Raw genomic sequence first — 22002 nt, 5'->3', positions numbered from 1 at the left:
CAGGAGTCATATTTTTAGTGGTTAATTCGAAATAATATAAGTTAGCTTTTACTTTTCTTTATATTATATTAGTGGTTTTCTGATTTTAAGAGATAATTATATTTTCAGATTCTCTTTAAAAAATAAATTTCATTGCAATTATAAATTGAAAAAAAAAATCGTCCTCAGAAAATTTCGGACCCATAACTCAGATTCATTTCCAACGACCCTAATATATCTCTAACCTCTGAGCTTTATATGTATATATAACACACTATTATCTTAATTCAATTATCTACTCCTAGTCATTACCTTTGAATTAATTAAATTAAAAGGAAAAATTTTTTATCTGAAATTATACGTTAGCTTATTATATATAGAAGAAACAAAGTTAATCTTATTGCATATCATGCATTCTTGATTTCTATTATCACTAATGATAATTTGTGTCATAATTGTAATGCAATTTTCAACAATATCGTCTTTTAAGAATTGACATTGAATTATTCTCACAAGGGCCATGAGTCTTACAGCATAAATACTGATCCATGAAGAAATGTTCATTTTATAATATGAGAAATAAGAGGATGAAATCATACCAATTTCAATTCCTTCAATAATTTATGAAGTAATTTTTTAATTAAAAATGTTACATTTTTATGCCATTTATCCTATTGATGATTAAAGAAAAAAAATTCCATGTAACAACTATTAACAATAAATGAAATAAAACAACAATCTAAAAATAATTTTACACAGGCAAATTATACTTGAATTTAAATTGAAAAATTAATAATAATTTTTATGAAGAAATAAAAAGGAGAAAGGCACATAGGGCATATAGTTAATTTTCCCACCCAAAAATATAAAGTGGGAACCGTATCAAACAGACTATTCTAAACCCTCAAATTTCCCTCTTTCCTCTTTTCCAAGTGCTCAAAAAAAAAAAAAAAAAAAAAAAGGAAAAAACAAACCACCTGCTCTCCAATCTCTTCCTCCACTTTCTCAGATCACCAATCTCTTCAATTTCAATCCATAACTTCCACTACACCACCTGCCCAAAACCCATCAATCGCCACCGCTGTTTATCCACTCTGATTAATTTTCTTCCTTTGCTTCCTCTAATGGTCACTGGTGGGTCCCGCCGAGATGATGGGGACAAAAACCACCACCCTTCAGCTGCCACCGTCTCTAGAGGCGGTACCACCAGGTCTTGGGGAACTACTACTGTCTCCGGTCAATCGGTTTCGACCAGTGGTAGCGTTGGTTCCCCTTCTAGCCGGAGCGAGCAGGCCATGGCCACACCCGCCAGTGACACCACTCTTCTTAGGTTGAACCATCTTGACATTCACACCGACGATGCTGCCACCCAAGATGCCGCTGCGTCAGTCTTCTCTTCTTCTTCTTCTTCTTCTTCTTCTTCTTCTTGTTTGTTCGGTTTTGGCTTTCTTTCTTGTACTTAATAATGCTGAGTTTAGATTTTTTTTAAAGGGTTTTAGTTATAATTTGTGTGAATTACATTATAATTGTTGGAATGTAATTGTGCAACAATAAGCTTGAATTGGGTTTACTTCCACGTTTGATGCGCAAAATATTGAAAAAGGTCAATTGTTTGATTTCCTTTTTGCTTGAATTGGTCAGTTTGATTATTCTTGCTGTTGCATAAATTGCGAATTGTAGTTCCGTAGCCTCAATTGGCTCTTGCTTATATAGTAATTTGTGTATGTTGCATTGTAAGAGGTCGTGTGTTCTATAAAACTTTCGTTGTCATTGATAGAGTAGATAATTGTAAATGCTGATACTTGTGTTTGTTTATAGTTTTAGTAATTTTTCCTGTTATGGTCCTTAGTTCAAACACCATCTTTATGCTAGTGTTTGTTAATTGATTCTGTCAAGGATGTAGCTTAAATTTCATTTGTAATTCAACTGATAATCTTATTTATAAACAGTAATAAGAAGAAAAAGAGAGGTCAGAGAGCAGCTGGAGCTGACAAGAGTGGTAGAGGACTCCGACAATTTAGTATGAAGGGTATTTGATTCATCCCTTTCCCCTCATTTCCCTGCCAGAATTTGACAAATCATATGATTGCAGTTCTTATATCCTTGCCATTCCCTAGATAGGCTAGTTTGCCGAAGATGAGTTTTTCTCTTACTCTATGCTTTAACTATTTGTCATTGTGTTCAGTGTGTGAAAAAGTGGAAAGCAAAGGAACAACTACTTACAATGAGGTAAAGTGTTTTCTGAAGTGACTCTTTAGATTTTCTTTTCTCAATTGAATGCTGAGTTTCTTTGTGTAAATACTTTTTCTAAATATAAATAATTAAATAGACTGTTTATTTTACTATACTGCTCTAGTTTGCCATTGAATTATTTTCCATATTAAAATATGCAGAACCCATCATACTTCAAGTTTGTTACAATCATTCCTGTTGCATTACAATAACTGATTGCTATATGTTTGTTCTGGGATAGCAAAGAGCCAAAAAGGTGTGGAACTTCTGTGCACTGCTTTACAAAAGTATTAGTAGGTTATTGCTATCACAAGATAAAACCTGGTCAATTTGAATTTTACTCATTAACCGATTTGATTGATCGATGAGTTGCATCGACTAAAAAAAATCATCAAGTGATCGTATTAGGTGGATTTGGATTCGAAGATTACTCATGCTTTATCCGAAATTGAAGGCACTTTTGGCATGTTGCTTTTGCAAAATGTTAATGTGCTTCCAATGCTTCTTGCTCTAGTTATGATTTAAAGGCATGGTTTTTCTCTTCAGTCTTTTTGGTAAAAATCAAATGCAACTCCTGGAGATAATGTAGGTTCTATGCTCGTTCATTCCAGATTTTAGAACCATGTTGCAGTTCTCAGATATTAAAATTTCTTGGCTTCACTTAGTGAAAATATTTTATGGCTTAAATTCTAACGAATGGAATACATATCAAAGTTTTCTAGGGTTTGCGGGGCCTATAGAATGCAATGTAGATGGAAGGAAAGGTCACAATATCAAGATTATTTATGTGATATTAGATCATTACTGGATTTGTTGGCAATGCAATATGATATCAAAAGTGACTTCTAGGGTTTGATGGTTAGGAGGTTATTGATGCAAGGAAATGTTCTTCATTGGATATTGGAAGGAGGGATGAGCAGGAAATGAGATGTGCTTCCCGTGTAGCAGACAAGAGAAAATTTCCACATTCCAGAGAGGAATAAATATTGTTTCTCTTTTTTACTTCCTAGTTTAATTTCAGACTTCAAGTCACCTAGATTTTTTTAAAATCTTTTTCATAGCTAAACAGAAAAGCACCATATAACCTTTCAGATCCTCTTTGAATTTGTGCTGCTGATGTTGTCAGAATGAGATTGTTATACCATGTTAATTTCCTTGTATCTCTATGCAATTGTTGGATGCTGGCCCTTATAACTTGTCATATATAGAAAGAATATGCTTTGTTGACTGATATTTGTTCTCATTTTCTTTGACTTAGTTGGTTGACTCATTAAATTGCTTCAACTTTGCTTATGTTTTGATACTGTATGTTGCCAAAACCAATGCTGTTCTAGACTATCAAATTTTGTGCTGCTTTGTATTTATTTTTATTATATTTATAAGGGTATGCTTACATCTGAGCGTTCAAAGGAATTTTCAGGTTGCAGATGAACTTGTAGCTGAGTTTGCTGACCCTAGCAACAGTGTTTCATCTCCAGACCAGGTTACCTATAATTGACTGATAATTGTTTCCTTTGTTATTTTAATGCATATAATATGCCCTTTGTCTTAGAGTCAAATGTGAGACTAAATGATGGTCTCCCTTTTTATTTGTTGAAGCAGCAACAATATGATGAGAAAAACATACGGCGAAGGGTATACGATGCCCTGAATGTTCTCATGGCATTAGATATCATATCTAAGGATAAAAAGGAAATACAATGGAAAGGTCTTCCTCGAACCAGCCTGAGTGATATTGAAGAATTGAAGGTATATGCATCTTATGAGCGCTTGTCTAGTTGTTTTTATCCCTTTTTTTATGTCTGGATCTATATAAGCTTATTGAACTCCTTTAATGTGACTAATCAGGCTGAGCGTCTTGGATTGAGAAATAGAATTGAGAAGAAAATTGCCTATTTGCAGGAACTGGAGGAACAAGTAAGAATAGCATCTCTGAATTCTATTGGATTTGAACGTGAAGTTGCTTATCACATGTAACTAGTCTGGAATTGGTTGTTTTAAGCATTTGTTTGATTAGAATTTGCTTATTGACTTCTTGCCTCTTTTCAAGTACGTAGGTCTTCAAAACCTGATACATCGAAATGAGCAACTATACACCTCAGGAAACGCTCCCAATGGGGGTGTGTCCTTGCCTTTTATTTTGGTTCAGGTAAAATTCCAATTTTGCTGCTTGTATTAAAGGCCATGAACTGAGTAGTGATAAAAATCTTCAGCTTGCAACAAAATGATTGGTGGTTTTAGAAATTACAACTGAGAGTGGCTACTTGTGTAAAACTGCAGAATCATAGAAGATAGAACTGTCTCAAAATTTCCCTCTTAGGACCCTATTTCAGTGGATAACAAGTAGGCAAGTGCCATGGACGTTCTAATACATTACTTCCATTCTTGGAGATAAAAGGAAATGTTAGTCATTATAATACTGGAGTTGAGTTTGTCAATTTGCAATTGTTTCTTTTGAAATTGTTAGTGTTATTTGGTTGTAATAGTTAGCTTGACCTAATGATTGCTCTTGCATGGTAAGATGTTGAAGCATTTGAGAATAAGATAACTAAATAAATACTCACTTTCATTATTTTATAAAAAAATGGAATCATTGGACATATCACTTAGGAGGCATGTGCTTGTGTGCATCCCACTTTATCTAGGAGACTTGAATTTTTTCTTTCCTTGGGTGCTTTAAAATTCTCTAATTAGCTTTTTCTTCTGCCTAGTGAATACTGCACTCGACATTGATTTATAATCTTCAATTATATAGACGAGTTTATAATTTCCTAAGCTGTTGAGCATAGTTCTTATATTCTAACAGTCCACTGTTATCTGTGTGTGAACAATTTACATTTTTTTGCATAATATTCCCAAGCTCTCGTATTGAACAATGCACCTGAGGTGTTTATATGTTAAATGAATTTGACTTACATTTATGAGTTAATATGTTGGCTGCAAATGGTTGAACTGAAGCTTTTTAAAATATAGCTATTCAGTATAATTGTGGCAAAGCTATCTAGATGAGGCATTTTAGATGCATGCATTCATTCCCAGAAAGTAGACACAGGCAAACCTACTACAATAATATGAGAAGTGTCTGGTACAGTGACCAACTAGAGAGGGATATAGTAGGATGAAAAAAGTGAAGAGAGGATAAATTTGAAATGTTAAACAGATTAGCATAAGAAATACTGTGCAGGACACCAAATAGGAGATGGAGAGGAAAACTCTAAATTATGTTTCGAAAGTTGGTGGATAGGTGAGAGAGAAGAATTTATGTGGCTAGCTGATTTTAAATATTTATTGTTTAATTGAGTCCCAAAGAAATTATAAAATGTTTTTTTATAATTGATTTTTCCCTTCATGGTTGTATTCTTAATAGTGTCTGTGCATTTGGTTGCTAGGGTTGCTGAATTGTCATGAAGAAAACCACAACTCCTACTTGAAAAGGGCTAAACCGCCCATATATTTTTAACTTTCCTTGTTATTTAATTGGACTGGTGTTTGTGTTAACTATTTCCAACCTTTTGCATTGGATTGAGGCATAAAATGTTCAATCCTGTAACTTGAACTAGTTTATTGATCAGACCTACTTATAATAATGCATATTATAATTCAAACTAAATAAACAATTTTATTACCTTGCATGGGAGAACCCCCTAGAATTTAATTATTACTTTTTTTATAATTAATTTGATTTTATTAAGAGTATGATATTGATAAAGGTATAGTACAACTACCTATATCTTATGTACACCTAATAGCCTATTATATTTTATTGGAGTTATATAAATTATCAAATAGTCTAATGTTGCCCTTTATGATCTAGCGTTATTGTGTGTGCGCGCGCGCGCGGGTACATGTGTGCGTGCGCTCATGTGTGCATGTGTGTGAGAGAGAGTAGGTTAAAAAATGAAAGCTCTTAATGCTTGAAGAAACAAGATCATAAACCAAATAAAAAGAATTGGAAGAAAGAAATGAATGTAGATGTACAAATATGTTGACATGTAGACCTAAGTTCTGAGTCTTCTGATGGGTGGGGTTGATTTTGACCATTCAGATCTGGAAAAGGCCAGTGTTTAATTATAAGGATATAGATGTACAAATATGTTGACATATAGACCTAAGTTCTGAATCTTCTTATGGGTGGGGTTGATTTTGACCTGTCAGATCTGGAAAAGGCCAGTGTTTAATTATAAGGAGTGCGGATACAAATTATAGATGCTACTGGAAAGCTGAGTGGATGCAATCAATCAAATAGTTTAAGTATTATGGTGAAGGGAAAATCCAAAAATATATTTTTCTCCTGTGCTGAAAAAAGAAAAATAGATTTGTGCAATTTCATGGTGTTTGTTAACTTTTTCATAAAATGTGCTAATCTTTTTGGTTCTGGAAATTGTGAACAAGATGTCTGGATTCACAGTAAGACTTGTATTTTATCAACATCTCATTTTCCTTGCTTGTACATCCACCAGTGCACGAATGCTCCTGAAATTTGCATCTTCATACAAATCTGCTTTCTTGTCTAGGCTTTCAGCTGTTTTAACCTTATCATAAGATTTTGCAGAAGGATTTTCTGTTAGTATTATCTTTAAATGAAATAATGAAAATAAGACCACAGTATTGTAAAATTTTCACCTTCCATGTCCTAATTATGCCTTTGAATCTTAGATATGCTTCTTATGAGTCACATTTTTTCCCTTACCATTTGGAAACTATAGACACGCCCTCATGCAACTGTTGAAGTGGAAATATCAGAAGATATGCAGCTGGTGCATTTTGACTTTAATAGGTAAGGAAACAGAATAAACTTTTTGCCTTACTAATCATTTTCTTTTGCTTGCTTGCTATGCATTAAGAGGATTATGCAGTGTGTTTAGCCATGTAACTAAAAATGACCGTTAGTAATCTAGTTCGCTTATGATCTGGTGGCTCCTTAAATCTGCTAAGAATGCATCAAATTGATGTAAGGGTTGGGAGTGGGGTTTGGATTAAAGGTTTCATGCCTGTAGAGAAGCAATAATTCATGAAACAACAGAGTAATATTTTGTAACCAATATTTTGAAATGTTAAGTGAAGTGTCATCTCAACTATTAACTAATATTTAATTTGCTACTCCATTTGCAGCACCCCTTTTGAGCTGCACGACGATAATTATGTTCTTAAGGCAATGAAATTTTGTGAGAGACCACAGAGTGATGATATGGCACCCAATCTAGCTACTGATGGAGGTGAAGGTTCTAGCATGTCCAACATGTTCCCACAACAAATCCTTACTTCCCCAGGAACAAACACACCAATTAGGCCACCCACCTCACCACCTATTCCTGGAATTATTAAAGCGCGTGTTAAGCATGAACATTGATAAGCGTGTTACCATGGGAAATAATCTCAGCTGTGTCTGTAAATTTGTGTAAAGTAGCTTGCAGGAGGTTGGAGTGCCCCTAAAATTTACCTTCACCTCCCTGATTTTACCCCATTGGGAGGAATCCAGGTATTGAAAAGTGGAGTCTCTATGCTTGGAGACTTGCATGAATTTTAATTGTCAGGTTCTCAGGTTTAGATCCATGGCTAGCCATTGTAATTGTTCAATCAATATTTTTTTTTTTTTTGCTTACTAAAGTAAAGGTAGTCTGTCAGTTTATGTTAGGCTATAGGGGATTTGTCTTAGCTGCACACAGAATCATAGAATTAAGCCAATTTGATATTTGTATTGCTCATTACATTTATGCAATCACTGTTTATAATCAGCGACATTTCGGTCTTGTTATTTGCATTTCATGGCATGGCAGGGATCTTTGAGAGGTAAGAAATTGAATAGTTGCTTATCTATACCCTATAGGCTAAAGTTTCACTATTTTGTTTTTTTGGTTATTTATTGTTGATTTCTGAACTTGAATGGTTAACAACTGCCATCATTTATAGCTGGGAATGTCTTGTTCTCTTCTTCCCTCTTCAGCTCCGTATTAGTGTCCTTATCTTTGCTTGCAATTTTTGGTTTATAGCTTGTCCTTTATCGCTTGTGGGCTTCCAAGTTGTCCCTGTATATTTTTATTTTCTGTGTGGGCATATTGTAACCTTTCCCAAATATAGACAAAGCAATTTTTTTCTGCTGTGCCCTCACATGGGATATCACTGAAGCATTGGCTGGTTCTGGAAATGGAGTTGGTTTTGTGGACCTGCTTGATTTTCTTTCACGTTTCTTGCCTATTATTATGATGATGGTGGCTTTTCCTTGGTGACCGGTGAAAAGATAGGGAGAGATTTGGCTTTTTAGATTGTTGTTGGTTGCTTATCTGCTTTGCCCACAGAAATCTGCAATGTGAAGGATTTTATTAGTTCTTGTTTACCTTCTTGATCACAGACATGTAAATATAGACCAACTTTTTGGGATCTTTTTATTTTTCCTCAATATTGTAGTTTTGATAAAGCTATGAGGTTTTGAATTTGAGTCCAGTTATATATATTTTTTTTCTTTACAACTAATGGCATTTGAATCTAAAGTTTCTGTGACAGGAATTCGAAATCATTGCTGCTAAAAATTTATAAAAAAAAAAAAAGGTGAATCATTATTAGTTAATTTTTGTTTTTTGATTATTATATTAATTGATCTTTTCAGATTTGATGTTATGATGAAAATCAGAAAGGGGAAAAAACCAAAAATAAAAGGAGCACTGCAGGGAGAGAGATAAGGGAGAAGACACAACTTAGGGGTCTAATGCCTTGAATTACAATATTATTGTTGAAATTAATGTTGAGAAAAACACTTTTTAAAATATATTTACTATAAATTTTACATATTTTAGTTGTAAAAATATTAAAATGGTAAATTTGCTTCATTTACGATAATCCAACTTTAGATTTTTTTTTGAAAATTAAAATTAATTTTTATAAAAGGTAAATGTAGTTAATAAAATATGAAAAATTAGGTAATAAATATTTAAGGGTTAAACAATAAATCACCCAATAAAATATCTTGAGATCACTTGAATAGTATTTTAATACGTAATTCATCTTCCCATTCAGTGTACATTTACATATATAAAGAGATAGTGGTGATTTGAATAATTTTTATGAAGAAAACGAAAATATTTATCAAACAAATTGGAATTTGTTTTTTGTAAAAAAAAGTGAGCCTATCCAATCATATCATCTGTTGAGGACCAGGTGATCAACTGTTGGGAAATGCTTATGCGTCTGTATTTGATTTGAATCCCCCCATCACGCGCCACTTTTAACTTCTTACGTTTATTATCTTTGCTGTTTTCCTTCAGATATGAAATACATACTATTTTCATATTTTTATCTATTAAACCCTTTAATTTTAATCATATTTAATAAATATTATTTTTAAATATTTAAATTTTATAATATAATATAAAAATATTTTTAGAGATGATATATAAATGGGGAGGAGCTATTACGTATTGTTAAGGCAACCAAGATGAGTTTCATTTATCTGCATTTGCACCTGCACCTTCTCTCTGAAAAACCTTAACAGAAGCAACAGAGGAAGGTGGAGGTGCAATGTGCAGACAAATGCCTTGTTGGTTTTCTCTCTTCTCTCTTACTTGCTACTCCCATCACTCATGTTTAATTCATAAGGTGAGATTGTATATATATCATGTATGTTCTCTTGCTTAATCTCATTTATACATACTTCAGGAGAGGATATCTACATGCATGCTTATCATATATATATTTTTTAATTAGAGCGTATTTGATAATTTTGTAATTGATATTTAAATATCATGTATGTTCTGTTCTGTTCTTGTAGTTGCTGTGTTGCTTCTACTTTTTTTCTTTGCTTCTTGTGCAAGTTGAAGACTGTCTAGATATATGCTCACTGTGTTTTTTCCTGGCAAGAGAAAGAGGCGGTGGCTCTTCTCGGAAGGCGCGAAAGGGACGCCGAAGGGTGCAACTTTACCAACTCTTTGCTGGCGACTTTGAATCTAGAACGATTTTCATTGTCTCATGCTTCTTCCCACCAGATCCAATTTTGCATGCAAGGATGCTTCTTCTTGGTGTTCTTCTCTCTTTTCTGGAGGTTCTTTGTTTTTTGTCAATTTGTATTCTATGGCTAAAGTCTTAGCTATTATTGTGGGAATATTACCTCTATTGCCGTGGGAGCCATCGTTTCCAGTGGCAGAATTTTCTAGAGATCAAGCGGTGCTTCTGTTATCTTGTAATCGGTTTGGGATCATGGGTCATGACTTGCCCGTGTCTCTAGGGTTTGGTCTTGGATGGGCTTTTATTTGTGTGGCCTTAGAGAGTTAGTGGATGTAGAACCTACCTTGGGTTAGGTCTTATTCTAGTTTTATTTGTTAAGCTTTGTAATATTTCTGTTGGTTTAATATAAAATCTCTTATCTTTGATAAAAATAAGAGTTGATAGCACAGAACAAGTCAAAAATATTTTCCAGTAGATTTACAAAATTAAAAAAATTAATTAATGAATTTTTTTAAATTATTAAAATTAAATGGTAAAATATATTTTAATATATTATTTGAATTTTTTAAATTAAATTCCCATTAACTATAACCTTGTCATTTGGGCCCTTTAAGAAATCAAATATGGTTTATGAATGAAACGACGACGCTACAATCCAAACACCTTCAACGACGTCGGTTTATCCATTTTATAAGACGCGAACTTGCACGATTTTTCTTCCTCTTCGGTCCCTGGATCAATTACCTAGGGTTTTAACACCCCCTTCCCTCAAAACCCTAATTTTCAAAAAAATGGGAGGCAAGTGTCCGAGCAGGAAAGTGAAGAAGAGAAGATACTCTCACAAGACGGCTCGACGCTCCAAATTCCTCGTCAAAGATATCCTTTCTATCATTATTTTTTAAAATTTAGTTCCTTTTTCATTTTCGTGATTAATCCAATTTTCTCTCAATTTTCTGCTTTTCTTTTTCTCGAATCTTGCCCACGGAAAAATCTTTTGCTTTTACATCTTTGTGGTTCCTTGATTGATATTTTTTCGTTTACGCGACGATGCGGTCTATGAGGAGCTGCAAAAGCCCGATGTGGAGAAGAAGGCCTTGCCCCTTGACGAGGACTTGCCTGGCATGGGCCAGTATTACTGTTTGCACTGCGAGTAAGTTGATTTGAATGATTGCTAAACTATTTACTTAAAAAATCATTAGAGAAGGATTGGTCTTATTGAGCTTTTGAATGTGTTGATGTATTTCAAGTGAAATTGAGGTTTGGAATTTGGCTTAGTCCTTTTTTTTTTTTTTGAATTGTTGATATATTGTTAATTTACTGCTTTCTTATTTTCAGTCGATACTTCGCTAATATCAGTATAAGGGATGAGCATTTCAAGACGAAACGCCACAAGAAGCGGTAAGCTGTTTGCTATTCATCTAGTTTATGTTCTTTGTTAGCTTTGTTACTGATCATCGTGGATTTCTTTTATGGTCCACCTGAGTAGAGTTGTTTTCTCATTTTCATATAATCTATGTGCTATTCATTATGCCTTAATGCGGTAGCATGGTGAAATCGGGGTTAAAAGGAACCGAGTAGCTTAATCTGTTGTATGAAGTTCTATTTTGAGCTGCAGATGCATCAGCCATCTTGGTCTGTGCAAATATTAAATTGATCTTAATTTTTAAACTAGGAATTTTAGCCAAGTTGTGCAGGTTGAATGGTAGAGCAGATTCTCTAATATTTTAATTCCTTTGGGGAAGGAGGTTCCTAGTAATCTACTATTGCTACTTTTTTATATTAGGTAACTGGGCTTCTAAAGGTGAAAATTTTGATATTTTCACAGACAAGGTTCTAGGGGAGTGGTTATTAAGGTCACAGAAATGTGCCAAGGACTAGGACTTTCTTCCGACTTCACCTATTAACTGAAAGTCTTTAATTAAATTCTAATGCTTGCTGTGTACATATGATCTGATGCTACCATTACCAAGTGCAGTATGAAGCAAATGATGGGACCTGCACCACACACGCAATTAGATGCTGAATTAGCTGCTGGGATGGGTATGCCAGATAACGGTCCTAAACTTATGTCTATGTGAGCTGCTTTTTTTTTTAAAAAAAAAAAAAGTAATATATATGCTTTGATGACAACTGATAAGAGAGTTGAGACTGGCCTTGTTGGAGGATACTCGGTGCTGTAAGAGTGGTCTTTGTAGCGGTTGATACTTGTGTGGATGCAGAAGTAATAGCAATTAATTTTCTTTTTCTTTTTGGCCTACTGTAATATGTTTTCCTTAATGTTTGGTGCATTTACTTATGCTGGTATTGGTCTTGGTTTTGTGATTTTGAATATTTACTTGTCTGCCGTGTATTGTGAATATTCCTTGAGATATACAATATGTAATCCATTGCCTAACATCGATTTTGGAATGGAATGCTCTACCACTAGACATTGTGGTACTGCATGATAATTATAAGCCAGATTTTTATGTTGCTAACCACAAAAATTATATTTTATGGCAACTAGGTTTAGCAGTTTATTAAAGCTTCAGTTTTGAACTTATGGTATCTCTTCTTAGTTCTCATCTCTCAATTCCTTCAAAGTCCCCTAATTCCCCGAGTATTATTTAATCCCTAGTTTATTGGGCTGTACTCAAGGTTGTTAAGCTGCAAAATATAATAATTTCAATACTAAAATCTAAAGAGCTGAGGGATAGCAGATGTGTGGATTGGATGTGGGGCAGGTCGGTCTTTGTGGTTATAACTGGAGCTTCCCTTTTTCCTTTTCTTCCCCCCCCCCCCCCCCCCCCCTCTCAAGTATACAAATAGCTTCTTTACGTGAAACTTAGTAAACATCAAATTAAAGTATGTTGGCAGGCCACAGGGATGGAGGATGTAGAAATTTCTCAATGCACTTAATGCATTTGCTTTTGGATCGTAACGGTTGTATAATCATAACAGTAATGCTGTTATTACCAGATCTGCAAAATTGTTGTTCAGTACACCCGTCGCATTTCCTAAGATCAAAGCTAATGTTGATGATCAGTTGTATTTATGAATGAGAGAATGTTCAAGTGTCGAGCATACCTAGGTGGCTTTAAAGCTCACATGCCTCTGCAAGATTCCATAATTGGGCCTGCAAACTAAATTGGGAAGAATTGAAAATGTACAAAATTTTATCTTTTCCGAAGAGGTAATGTTAGAGGTCACTGGGGTCTCAAGGGAAACAGTGAGTGGAATTTCCTGGAGTCGTGCCTGAGTATATACTTTTGGTTTTATCTCTATATACTTAGTTCCACCGGAGGTATGTTAGTTTAACTATCCTCAAATGCGGGGGCGGGGGGGTTGTTAAATCTTTAAGGTAATAGACCTCCAATTTTATCATTATTTTTAAGCTGCTTCTCTGCTCTGTTTCATGAGTCTAGCTTCAATTTAAGTAATTTACCATTTAGTCGAGTTTTAGTTTGACAACAGTAAAGGATAAAAAAGAAGAAACTGAAGTCGTCTGATAGTTGAAGAAACCAAAACCAACTAAAGTGACCTAAATTCAAAACTTTCACCTGTTGTATCGGCAGCAAATAATTGCAGAACCAAGAAGAAGGCCATCATATGTTTCAGGCATTTCTGTCTCTGCCATTGTTTTTCAGTATTTGCTGCTTCCCATCCAGACAAGGGCAATAGTTATAGTCAGTGTATTAACAGTGTGCTACTGCTCAATATATCACTCCAAAAGCACCTTAATAAAAAAAAAAAAAAAAGGAAAAGAAAGAAAGAAGAAGCTTTGAGCACTTGGAAACAAAACAAGGCCAAGACACAATCAAACCTCTGTCTGTGGCCACTAACATCCTTACATTTCTTTAACAAAGAGATTAGGTATGGCCCACATACTCATAGACACATAACATCCCATGAGGCCATTATCAATATTAGACACCATCATCTCTTCCCGTCATTTTGCAAGTGCTAAACAACCCATGTCCTAAACTTTTCTTTCACGCTTGTCCTTCACCACCTATTGCCTCAAAATACATAGATCTTATTGATTTCCTTTGTGTCCCTTCTCCTTCCTATTTTCCTCCTTTTTTAAAATTTAATACATAATGAAGATTTTTATACATATTTGTTTATAGTACATATCTAATTCAAATCAAAGTTTGTGGTCTGGTCTGTCTTTGAGTGTTGCCACCTTTCTTTCTCAATTATTTTCTGTCATTGAATATCTTTCTTCCCATTCCAGTCTTCCATCAAAATGGAAGAGACAAAACTGATACAAGAGGGATGCCTCTAGGAACCAACTCCCTTCTTTTGGTAAAAACAGTCGCTGTATTTCACTCGTGGAAGTATTTGTCATAATCGTTTCCTTAGAAAGATTCATAAGATTAGATAATATATGGTAAAAAAAAATTAGATGATACACAACACTATACTATACCATGGCATTAGAACTTGAAACAAAAATACTCAAAAATCACAAAGGGTATGTGGAAATATACTCCTCTTACTGCTGGTGCTTTCTGTTGATCTCATCAAGCTTCCCTCTCGCCGTTGTCTTTCGATCTAGAACTTGAACCTGAAGTCATTCCAATGACTTGGTTATGTGTGAACCTTTGCAGCTGTATCATCCGAGCGTAACACCCATCCGGATAATTTTTCAGCAGATGAGAGTGAGATCCTTGCTCTGCTACTTTTCCATCATCGATCACAGCAATGACATGTGCATTTCTTATAGTTGATAGTCTGTGTGCAACTACAATGGTGGTCTTTCCTGAACAAGCACGATCAAGAGCCTCCTGGACTGATCTCTCAGACTCAGCATCCAATGCACTTGTTGCCTCATCAAGTAGCATGAGTTCTGCCTTTCTTACTAGAGCTCGAGCTATGGCAATTCTTTGTTTTTGTCCTCCAGATAACTGGACTCCCCTCTCCCCTACAAATGTTTTATACCCATCTGGCAATCCTGATATAAATTTATGGGCATTGGCTAAAGTAGCAGCTTCAATGATTTCAGCCTCGGTTGCTGATTCGTGCCCATATGCAATGTTTTCATAAATGGTAGCAGCAAAGAGGCATGGTTCCTGAGGAACCATAGCAATGTGCTTTCTCAGGGACTTGAGGTTGTATTTTCTTATGTCCTTCCCATCAATTATAACCCTTCCAGATGACGGCTCGTAGAATCTCTGTACCAGTGCAATGACTGAGCTCTTGCCACATCCACTTGGACCTACAAGGGCTAGAGTTTTTCCAGCTCTTGCACGAAGATTCAGATCGCGGAAAATTGGGACGTCAGGGCGAGTCGGATAAGAAAAGTCTATGTGTTTTAGTTCAACTTCTCCACGAAGACGATCAGGAGCTGCAGTGGCATCTGGTTCATCAGGTTCGATTTCTGTTTTGCGGTCAAGTAGTTCAAAAACTGAGCGCATGGCTCGACCACCCTTGATAAAGTCAGGAGCTAAGGTTAATGTTTCTGCTGCTCCATTGGCAGAAACCATAAGGACCATGAAAACTCTGATTGTCTTTGAGAAATCGGAGATTCCATGCTTCACCAGCCAAGAAGCATACCAAAGACCAAGAGCGTAGGAAGCATAGAGCAAAAACTGGGCTACTCCAAATCCACTTCCAGCTATCTGCCCCTTCCAAAAGCAGCGTCGGAGAGGAATCTGAAGGTTGGTGGTGAAAAGTCCGACTATCTGTGATTCTGAATTGAAAGCAGCAACTGTCCTTACATTGGCTATGGCCTCTCCTGCTAGTTGTGTGGCTTTGGCATGTGCAGCTTCTAGATCTCCAGAGAAACCAGTCATGAACATTTTCTGTGGAAACCCAATAAAAAGTAATCAACATTATTCAACTTTGCTGACATTAGGAAAATAAAAACCATTGCTTATAATTATCATCTCCGTTCAATATTAGCAAAAACTTTTTCCCCTTAATATGCACATTATGATTATCAGTTCAACATTAGAAGTAGAGAAGTGATGAAGCTGCTGATGAACACAATAGAGAAACAAACCTGTAGGACAGTGGCCGCAACGACCAAGGGGAAGACGGCTATAAGGACAAGGGCGAGGCGCCACTGCAAAACAAACCCGGCAGTGCAAGCGACTAGCATCAGTGCTGTATTCTGTACAATCACTGAAATCCTATCTCCAATGGCTGATCGGACATTATTTGCATCGAGAGCTAATCTCGCTGCAATCCTAGCACTCTCATTTTCCTCCTGATCGAACCACGCCGTTTCATTTTTTAGCACTGCTGCCAGCATTTTCTCCCTCACTCGTTTTGTAAGATTCTCTCCTACAATGTCCCAGAAGAAATGCTGCAATGTGTTGAAAATTAGTGCAGCTGATGAAAGTCCAATTAACAAATAGCAATACTTTCCAATTTCTCTGCTCATATAAGCATGGTTTGGATTATAGTAAACACTGAGAACAGCACTGAGGACATAGGCAAAGAAGGCACTCAGTGAGCCACAAACAACGGAGCCTATAGAACCAACTAGCGCATAAACCCATTCAGGAGAGTTCATCTTCGCAAGTCGCCAGAATGAACTAGCTTGCTCTTTAAAAGGAAGCTTTTCAAGTCGGTAATTAGGGTATGCAGCATCAAGGGAGAGACTAAAATCTGAGGTAGAGAAGTCTGATAGCCTGCGCGAGTACGGTGATCGTCCATAAGATGAATTACGTGCAATAATTGGTGAGCTCACAGAGTTTCTGGCACTTGAAGGCCTGCAGAAGTAGATCCCTTTTAGCGAACAAACTAATCACATATTTTTATTGCATGATATTTTTTAACACTTAAAAAACCACTAGAACAATTGTTTTAAAGTGGAAATAGAATTAGTAAGTTAAAGAAGTTGATAGAAAAACCTTGCACTGCTCTTCCTTGCATTGTTCATAGCTGTTTCATGAGCTGCTTCCTGCATTCTGATAAGCTTGGCATAAACACCATTCTCTCCTTTGGCAATGAGCTCGTCATGTGTTCCAATTTCGGTGACACTACCCTGCTGGAGTACTGCTACAAGATCCGCCTTTCGGATAGTTGAGAGCCTGTGGGCAATTACAAGTGTTGTCCTCCCAATCATGAATCTGTCAAGAGCTTCCTGCACCAGTTTTTCCGACTCAGAGTCCAGTGCACTTGTTGCCTCATCTAAAAGCAGAATAGCAGGATTTTTCAGCATTGCTCTTGCTATAGCTATTCTCTGCTTTTGCCCTCCAGACAACTGCAGTCCTCTCTCACCTACCTGCCATTTTCAATATTATTTTCTACTCATGCTCACTGATGTTCAACATAAATTTTTTAAAAATTATTATGATATTATATAGTATTTTACTTGCTTAAGGTATAGTTTTAAAATAAGTACTAAATGAAAGTACATGATAATTTATTTATTTATTTATAATTTTGATTTTTTTAAATGTTTTTCAAACTTGTAAGACATATTAAAAAATACTTTATTTATGATTTTCTACTTTTTCAATATTTAATACCCAATATATTGAAGGTTTAAAAAAAAAAAATCTAACCAACCATGAACCCACTGGTGGTCAAGATCCATTATTTCATTTCGCTTTCTAGAGCAACCAACTCTACCCCACTTCCATCTCCCTCATCTCACATAAAGACAAGCTGCTGAACTTGCATAGGATATCACTTATTTTAGCAATTATTATGGTTGGATGTCAATGGGAGTAGTTCTTCATTTAATTCAATAATGAGAGATTTTGGATTTCAAATTCATTTCAGAGATTTTCAGCTGATTAAGTTTGGTTAAACTATAAAAAAGTACTGTGTGATCTCATAGATTTTTTATGAGTTTTGTAGTTTATTTCAAGATTTATAGTTTAATATGTGTATCTCGTAATATAAACACTAGATCTAGGTCTAGGTCTAGTAATTACAACTGTCCGCTAATAGAATGATACCACGAATCACTATTTTGACACAAAATTAAACTATATAAACTGAAATAAATAACAAACTTCCAAGTGAAAAACCCATAACAACATAAAATACTTTCTTTTTTATATTTTTCCCTAAGTTAAGCATATGATTATCACACAATTGATTCCTTAGCTCATATTTACAGACTTATAATGCCTTTAAAAACCAACACACCTGAGTGTCAAATCCTTCAGGGAGCTTGACAATAAATGAATGAGCATTGGCAACTCTGGCAGCTTCTTCAATCTCAATTTGATCTGCATCAGGTCTACCCAACAGTATATTTTCTTTAATGGAGGTGGCAAACAGGGCAGGCTCTTGGCTCACAAGCCCTATTTGTTGTCTCAGCCATCTCAGCTTTAATGTCTTTATATCATGCCCATCTACCAGAACTTGCCCTAAATGCAGAAAAAAGTATTGATTTTAATAATAAAATTTCTTCAAACATTAAATACCCACTTGGACCATGAACTCAAAGATTCAAAAATCAAAGACTACATTTACTACAGCAGAAATTACCTGAGTTGGGATCATAGAATCTCTCAATGAGGGAGACCACAGTGCTTTTACCAGATCCACTGCTGCCAACCAAAGCTATGGTCTTGCCGGCCGGAACATTCAGGGTAAAATTGTTGAGGATTCTCACTTCTGGCCTAGATGGGTAGGAGAAATCTACATTTTTGAGCTCAACGAGCCCTGTAACTGCGTCTAATTCTAACCCAGATTCACTGTTTCTATCAACAGCTGGCTTATGATCAATCATTCGAAAAATTTTCGTAGCAGCAACTTTTGCTTTAGCAAATGCACCCATGCTAGGGGCAGATTGGCCTAAAGCCCTGCCAACATTTAGCAAAAAAAAAATGAAAAACAGAGAAGATTGTATAAGGGAAATGGTGAAATTTGAGAAAGAGCAACTTACAATCCTCCAAGCATGACAGCGAACATGGTGGATATTGCGAGTCCTCCATTGGTGTAGTGATGTCTAACAAGATAACCTCCATACCAGAGAAGCAGAGCATAGCAGCAAAAAACAACAAAATAAGTTGCACCTAATCCCATTCCCTTGGCAAATCCACTCTTGTAACCGATTCTTTGAGCCACTTTCAATGCTGACGAATAGCCTTGTAATGCTCTTGACTCCCCAACAAATGCCAAAACAACCCGAATTTGAACTATCGTCTGCAATTTTGCTTCAATTTAGCTCATACCCAGATGAAATTTGTAGCATAAAAGTTACTCTAAATCATATTCTCCACAACCCAACAAAGAAAACAGACGCTATCAATTTGAAACTGGCACAGTTGCACTCATTTTCTTTACCTGTTCTACAATGTTTCCTGCTTGTGATAAAGCTTCTTGGCTTTTCCCAGATAGCTTAGCTAGTGTGTTTGTGTGGATTGCTGCAATCACAGCAATAAGAGGAACAACTGCTAGAGTGACTAGAGCTAATTGCCACACAGCAGTGAAGCCCACCACAAATCCAGACACAAAAGTTGCCATATAGTGAAGGAAATTGCCCAACTGCAAAAATTAGAAACAGAACAAAACAAGAAAGGTTACATTTTATCAACAATGACCCAAATCTGGAACAGGGGAATTTGGTTCTGTTCTGTTTTACCTTCTCACTAATGGCATCTTGCACCATCACTGCATCAGTGTTAATGGCGAAAACCACGTCGGAGGTGCGAACTTCTGTGTCAAAATATTGAATGTCCTGGTTCAGAGCTGCTTCTAAGTACTTGATCCTCATCCTGGTTGATTGCCTCTCTCCAGTCCACATCCAACATGATATCTCTGTATTCAATCCAATTCAAAATCTCTGTTTCAAATTCACATTAACATATATGCAAATAAAGAAAAACCAGAAACAGAACACAAGAAATTAAAAAAGAGTGAAGCAACAACCTGCCCAGGAAGACGCCCAGATTGCAGCACCAACAATGAGAAAATAAAATGCATACTGAAAATCTCAAACAAATCCAAAACTAGTTAATTATACTTAAATATAATGCGAACTCAGAATTGGATTCTTGTGAATTTGTTAATGTTTTTCTTTTTTTCTTTACCTTGAGAACTTCTTGCATCATCTTATCCATGTCATTGGCATTAGACCCAAAAGAGTTAACAAGATCAGCGAAGAAGCGAAGAAAGAGAGGCAATGAAGAGCCATGAACTAATGCACCAACAGACCCAATAGCCATCAACACATAATCCAACCCATCAGCGAATCTGAACAGCTCCACGAACCCAACAGTAGCAACGTCCCCTGGCTTCTCTCCACCACCACCGCCACCACTATTACTAACACTACCACCACCATCTTTCTTTGGAGTAGTGTTAATGTTATCCATTTGTAATTGTTGTGAGTCAATTGTTAGAGTTGAAGTTGAAGGAGGGGAGGAAGAAGAGTTGGTTTTAAAGGGGTCAGAACAAGGAGGAGGAGCAGGAGACACGAGTTCAAGGCCTTGCATTTCGGACCATTTCCACTGCTCAATCGTCTTTATCTCTTCAGACTCTTGTGACATTTGCAAAATTCTCTAACTTTAGCTTAAGCTTAATTTTTTATCTTTTTATCGAAACAACAAATCCACCACCACCACCCTTCTTCTCTCTTCTTTATTATCTCACTTCTCCCTGTCTATCTGGCTTTTGAGCTCATTTTCTTTGCTTTTCCTCCGATTTTCTCTCTTTTTAACCCCTTCTTTTGTTTTTCTTTTCCTTTTTCACCTTTTTCTTCCCAAGTTTTTACTCTATAAACAAGCAGAATCTAGTCAAAATAATTACTTTTCCTTGTTCTACTGTTAATTGACTACAAAACACCGACTGGGTTTTTGCTTATATGGTAAAAAACATAGACAACGACAGGAGCATGTTAAGAGAGAGAGAGAGTTTCCCCCCGACAAAAACACTGTGTGAAACTGGAAGATGGGTTTTTGACTGGAACAGCTTCAAAGTCGAAGGGAAAAAATATTGGAAAAAATAAAGAAAGAAAGAAAGAAAGAAATCCCAATAGGAGTCTACTGTTATTCATTGAATGTCGAGAACCGTCGGGTTGATTTTCAATTTAGCAAGTTAAGAGGGAAAAAAAAAACTACTGGGAAGTTAAAAACTAGAAAGAAAGCTTAGGGAAAAAAAATCTCCATGTTCATACTTAACCTTACCGCCCTCGCTTCACTATCTTGTGTGAAGTGTCAATACAAAGACTAAAAAGTGTCTATATAAACTCTTAGCTATATTTGTCAAAAAGGCAGCTGCAGCTGGACATGGATGCTCTTGCTAACTTCTTTTGTCCTTGAGCAGTTTAGGCCAGTGCCATAAATATCTCCTGTAAAATAAAATCTAAACAGCTATCATCCTTACAATATTAAACTATTAATACATAATGTGAATTCTTAAAACTTGAGGCAGTGGGATTCCAAGAATTTGTCAGCAAATCCTGTGCAAATCTTGGGATTCCTCTACAAATTTTCTTCTTTATTTTAAAATATGACAGCAAATTACCACATTTCGTTAAAGCTTTCGTTTGGAATAATGCAAAGAAATTATTAAAATATGATTTCCTTTTTTTTTTTTTCTCTTTTTCATTACTGCTCTGCACACTGCCAAAGTTGAACTAAATAAACTTGTTTTTCAGAGATCAAAGGGTAAGGTGTTTTGCTTTAATCATATGGATTTGGAGATTTAATTTTTGGATTAATTATAAATTATAAAGACTAAATTGTTTGTCATATTTTCTATAAAAAGTAAATAATAGAAGCAAGAATGAAAAATGAATGATGTACAGTAATAAGCCTCATGTGTGGATGGATATATATAGGGGCGGAGGGATATGTAGGGGCGGAGGGAGGGTACGGTAAGGAGGCATGTGCTGTACCGGCGATCGGAAAATGCTTTTAAGGGGATGAAGGTGTCGCAGCGGCGCAGCCGGTGGTGGCGCAG

At 35.8% G+C, this 22002-nt stretch overlaps 3 protein-coding genes across 4 annotated transcripts; 2 read left to right on the top strand and 1 right to left on the bottom strand.

Moving 5' to 3' along the window:
- The first annotated feature begins 864 nt into the window (after positions 1-864).
- Positions 865-8676, top strand: LOC110623207 (transcription factor-like protein DPB). 2 transcript variants are annotated; one of them, XM_043960103.1, is made up of 9 exons: positions 865-1363; positions 1929-2008; positions 2165-2208; positions 3632-3694; positions 3811-3960; positions 4060-4128; positions 4262-4360; positions 6918-6988; positions 7324-8676. In XM_043960103.1, the coding sequence occupies exons 1-9, from the start codon at positions 1104-1106 to the stop codon at positions 7559-7561; spliced, it is 1074 nt and encodes a 357-aa protein (XP_043816038.1). In that variant the 5' UTR covers positions 865-1103; the 3' UTR covers positions 7562-8676. The 2 variants fall into 2 exon arrangements, with proteins under 2 accessions (XP_043816038.1, XP_043816039.1); XM_043960104.1 differs by having other exon boundaries at positions 866-1363; positions 3814-3960.
- Positions 8677-10849: 2173 nt separating this feature from the next.
- Positions 10850-12403, top strand: LOC110622072 (zinc finger protein 593). The gene is made up of 4 exons (XM_021766443.2): positions 10850-11022; positions 11188-11296; positions 11482-11544; positions 12122-12403. Exons 1-4 carry the CDS (start codon positions 10938-10940, stop codon positions 12222-12224), a joined length of 360 nt encoding a protein of 119 aa, XP_021622135.1. The 5' UTR covers positions 10850-10937; the 3' UTR covers positions 12225-12403.
- A 1481-nt stretch (positions 12404-13884) lies between these two features.
- Positions 13885-20859, bottom strand: LOC110623128 (ABC transporter B family member 1). Its single transcript, XM_021768029.2, has 11 exons — positions 20130-20859; positions 19969-20023; positions 19682-19857; positions 19384-19584; positions 18983-19242; positions 18583-18899; positions 18238-18461; positions 16989-17362; positions 16133-16847; positions 14619-15932; positions 13885-14485 (listed from the first exon to the last, which is right to left on the bottom strand). The coding sequence occupies exons 1-10, from the start codon at positions 20586-20588 to the stop codon at positions 14652-14654; spliced, it is 4062 nt and encodes a 1353-aa protein (XP_021623721.2). The 5' UTR covers positions 20589-20859; the 3' UTR covers positions 13885-14485; positions 14619-14651.
- Between the last annotated feature and the right edge of the window lie 1143 nt (positions 20860-22002).

This window comes from Manihot esculenta, chromosome 9 (assembly GCF_001659605.2).
Source record: "Manihot esculenta cultivar AM560-2 chromosome 9, M.esculenta_v8, whole genome shotgun sequence".
Lineage (NCBI taxonomy): Eukaryota > Viridiplantae > Streptophyta > Magnoliopsida > Malpighiales > Euphorbiaceae > Manihot > Manihot esculenta.
This window is presented reverse-complemented; position numbering and strand designations above follow the sequence as displayed.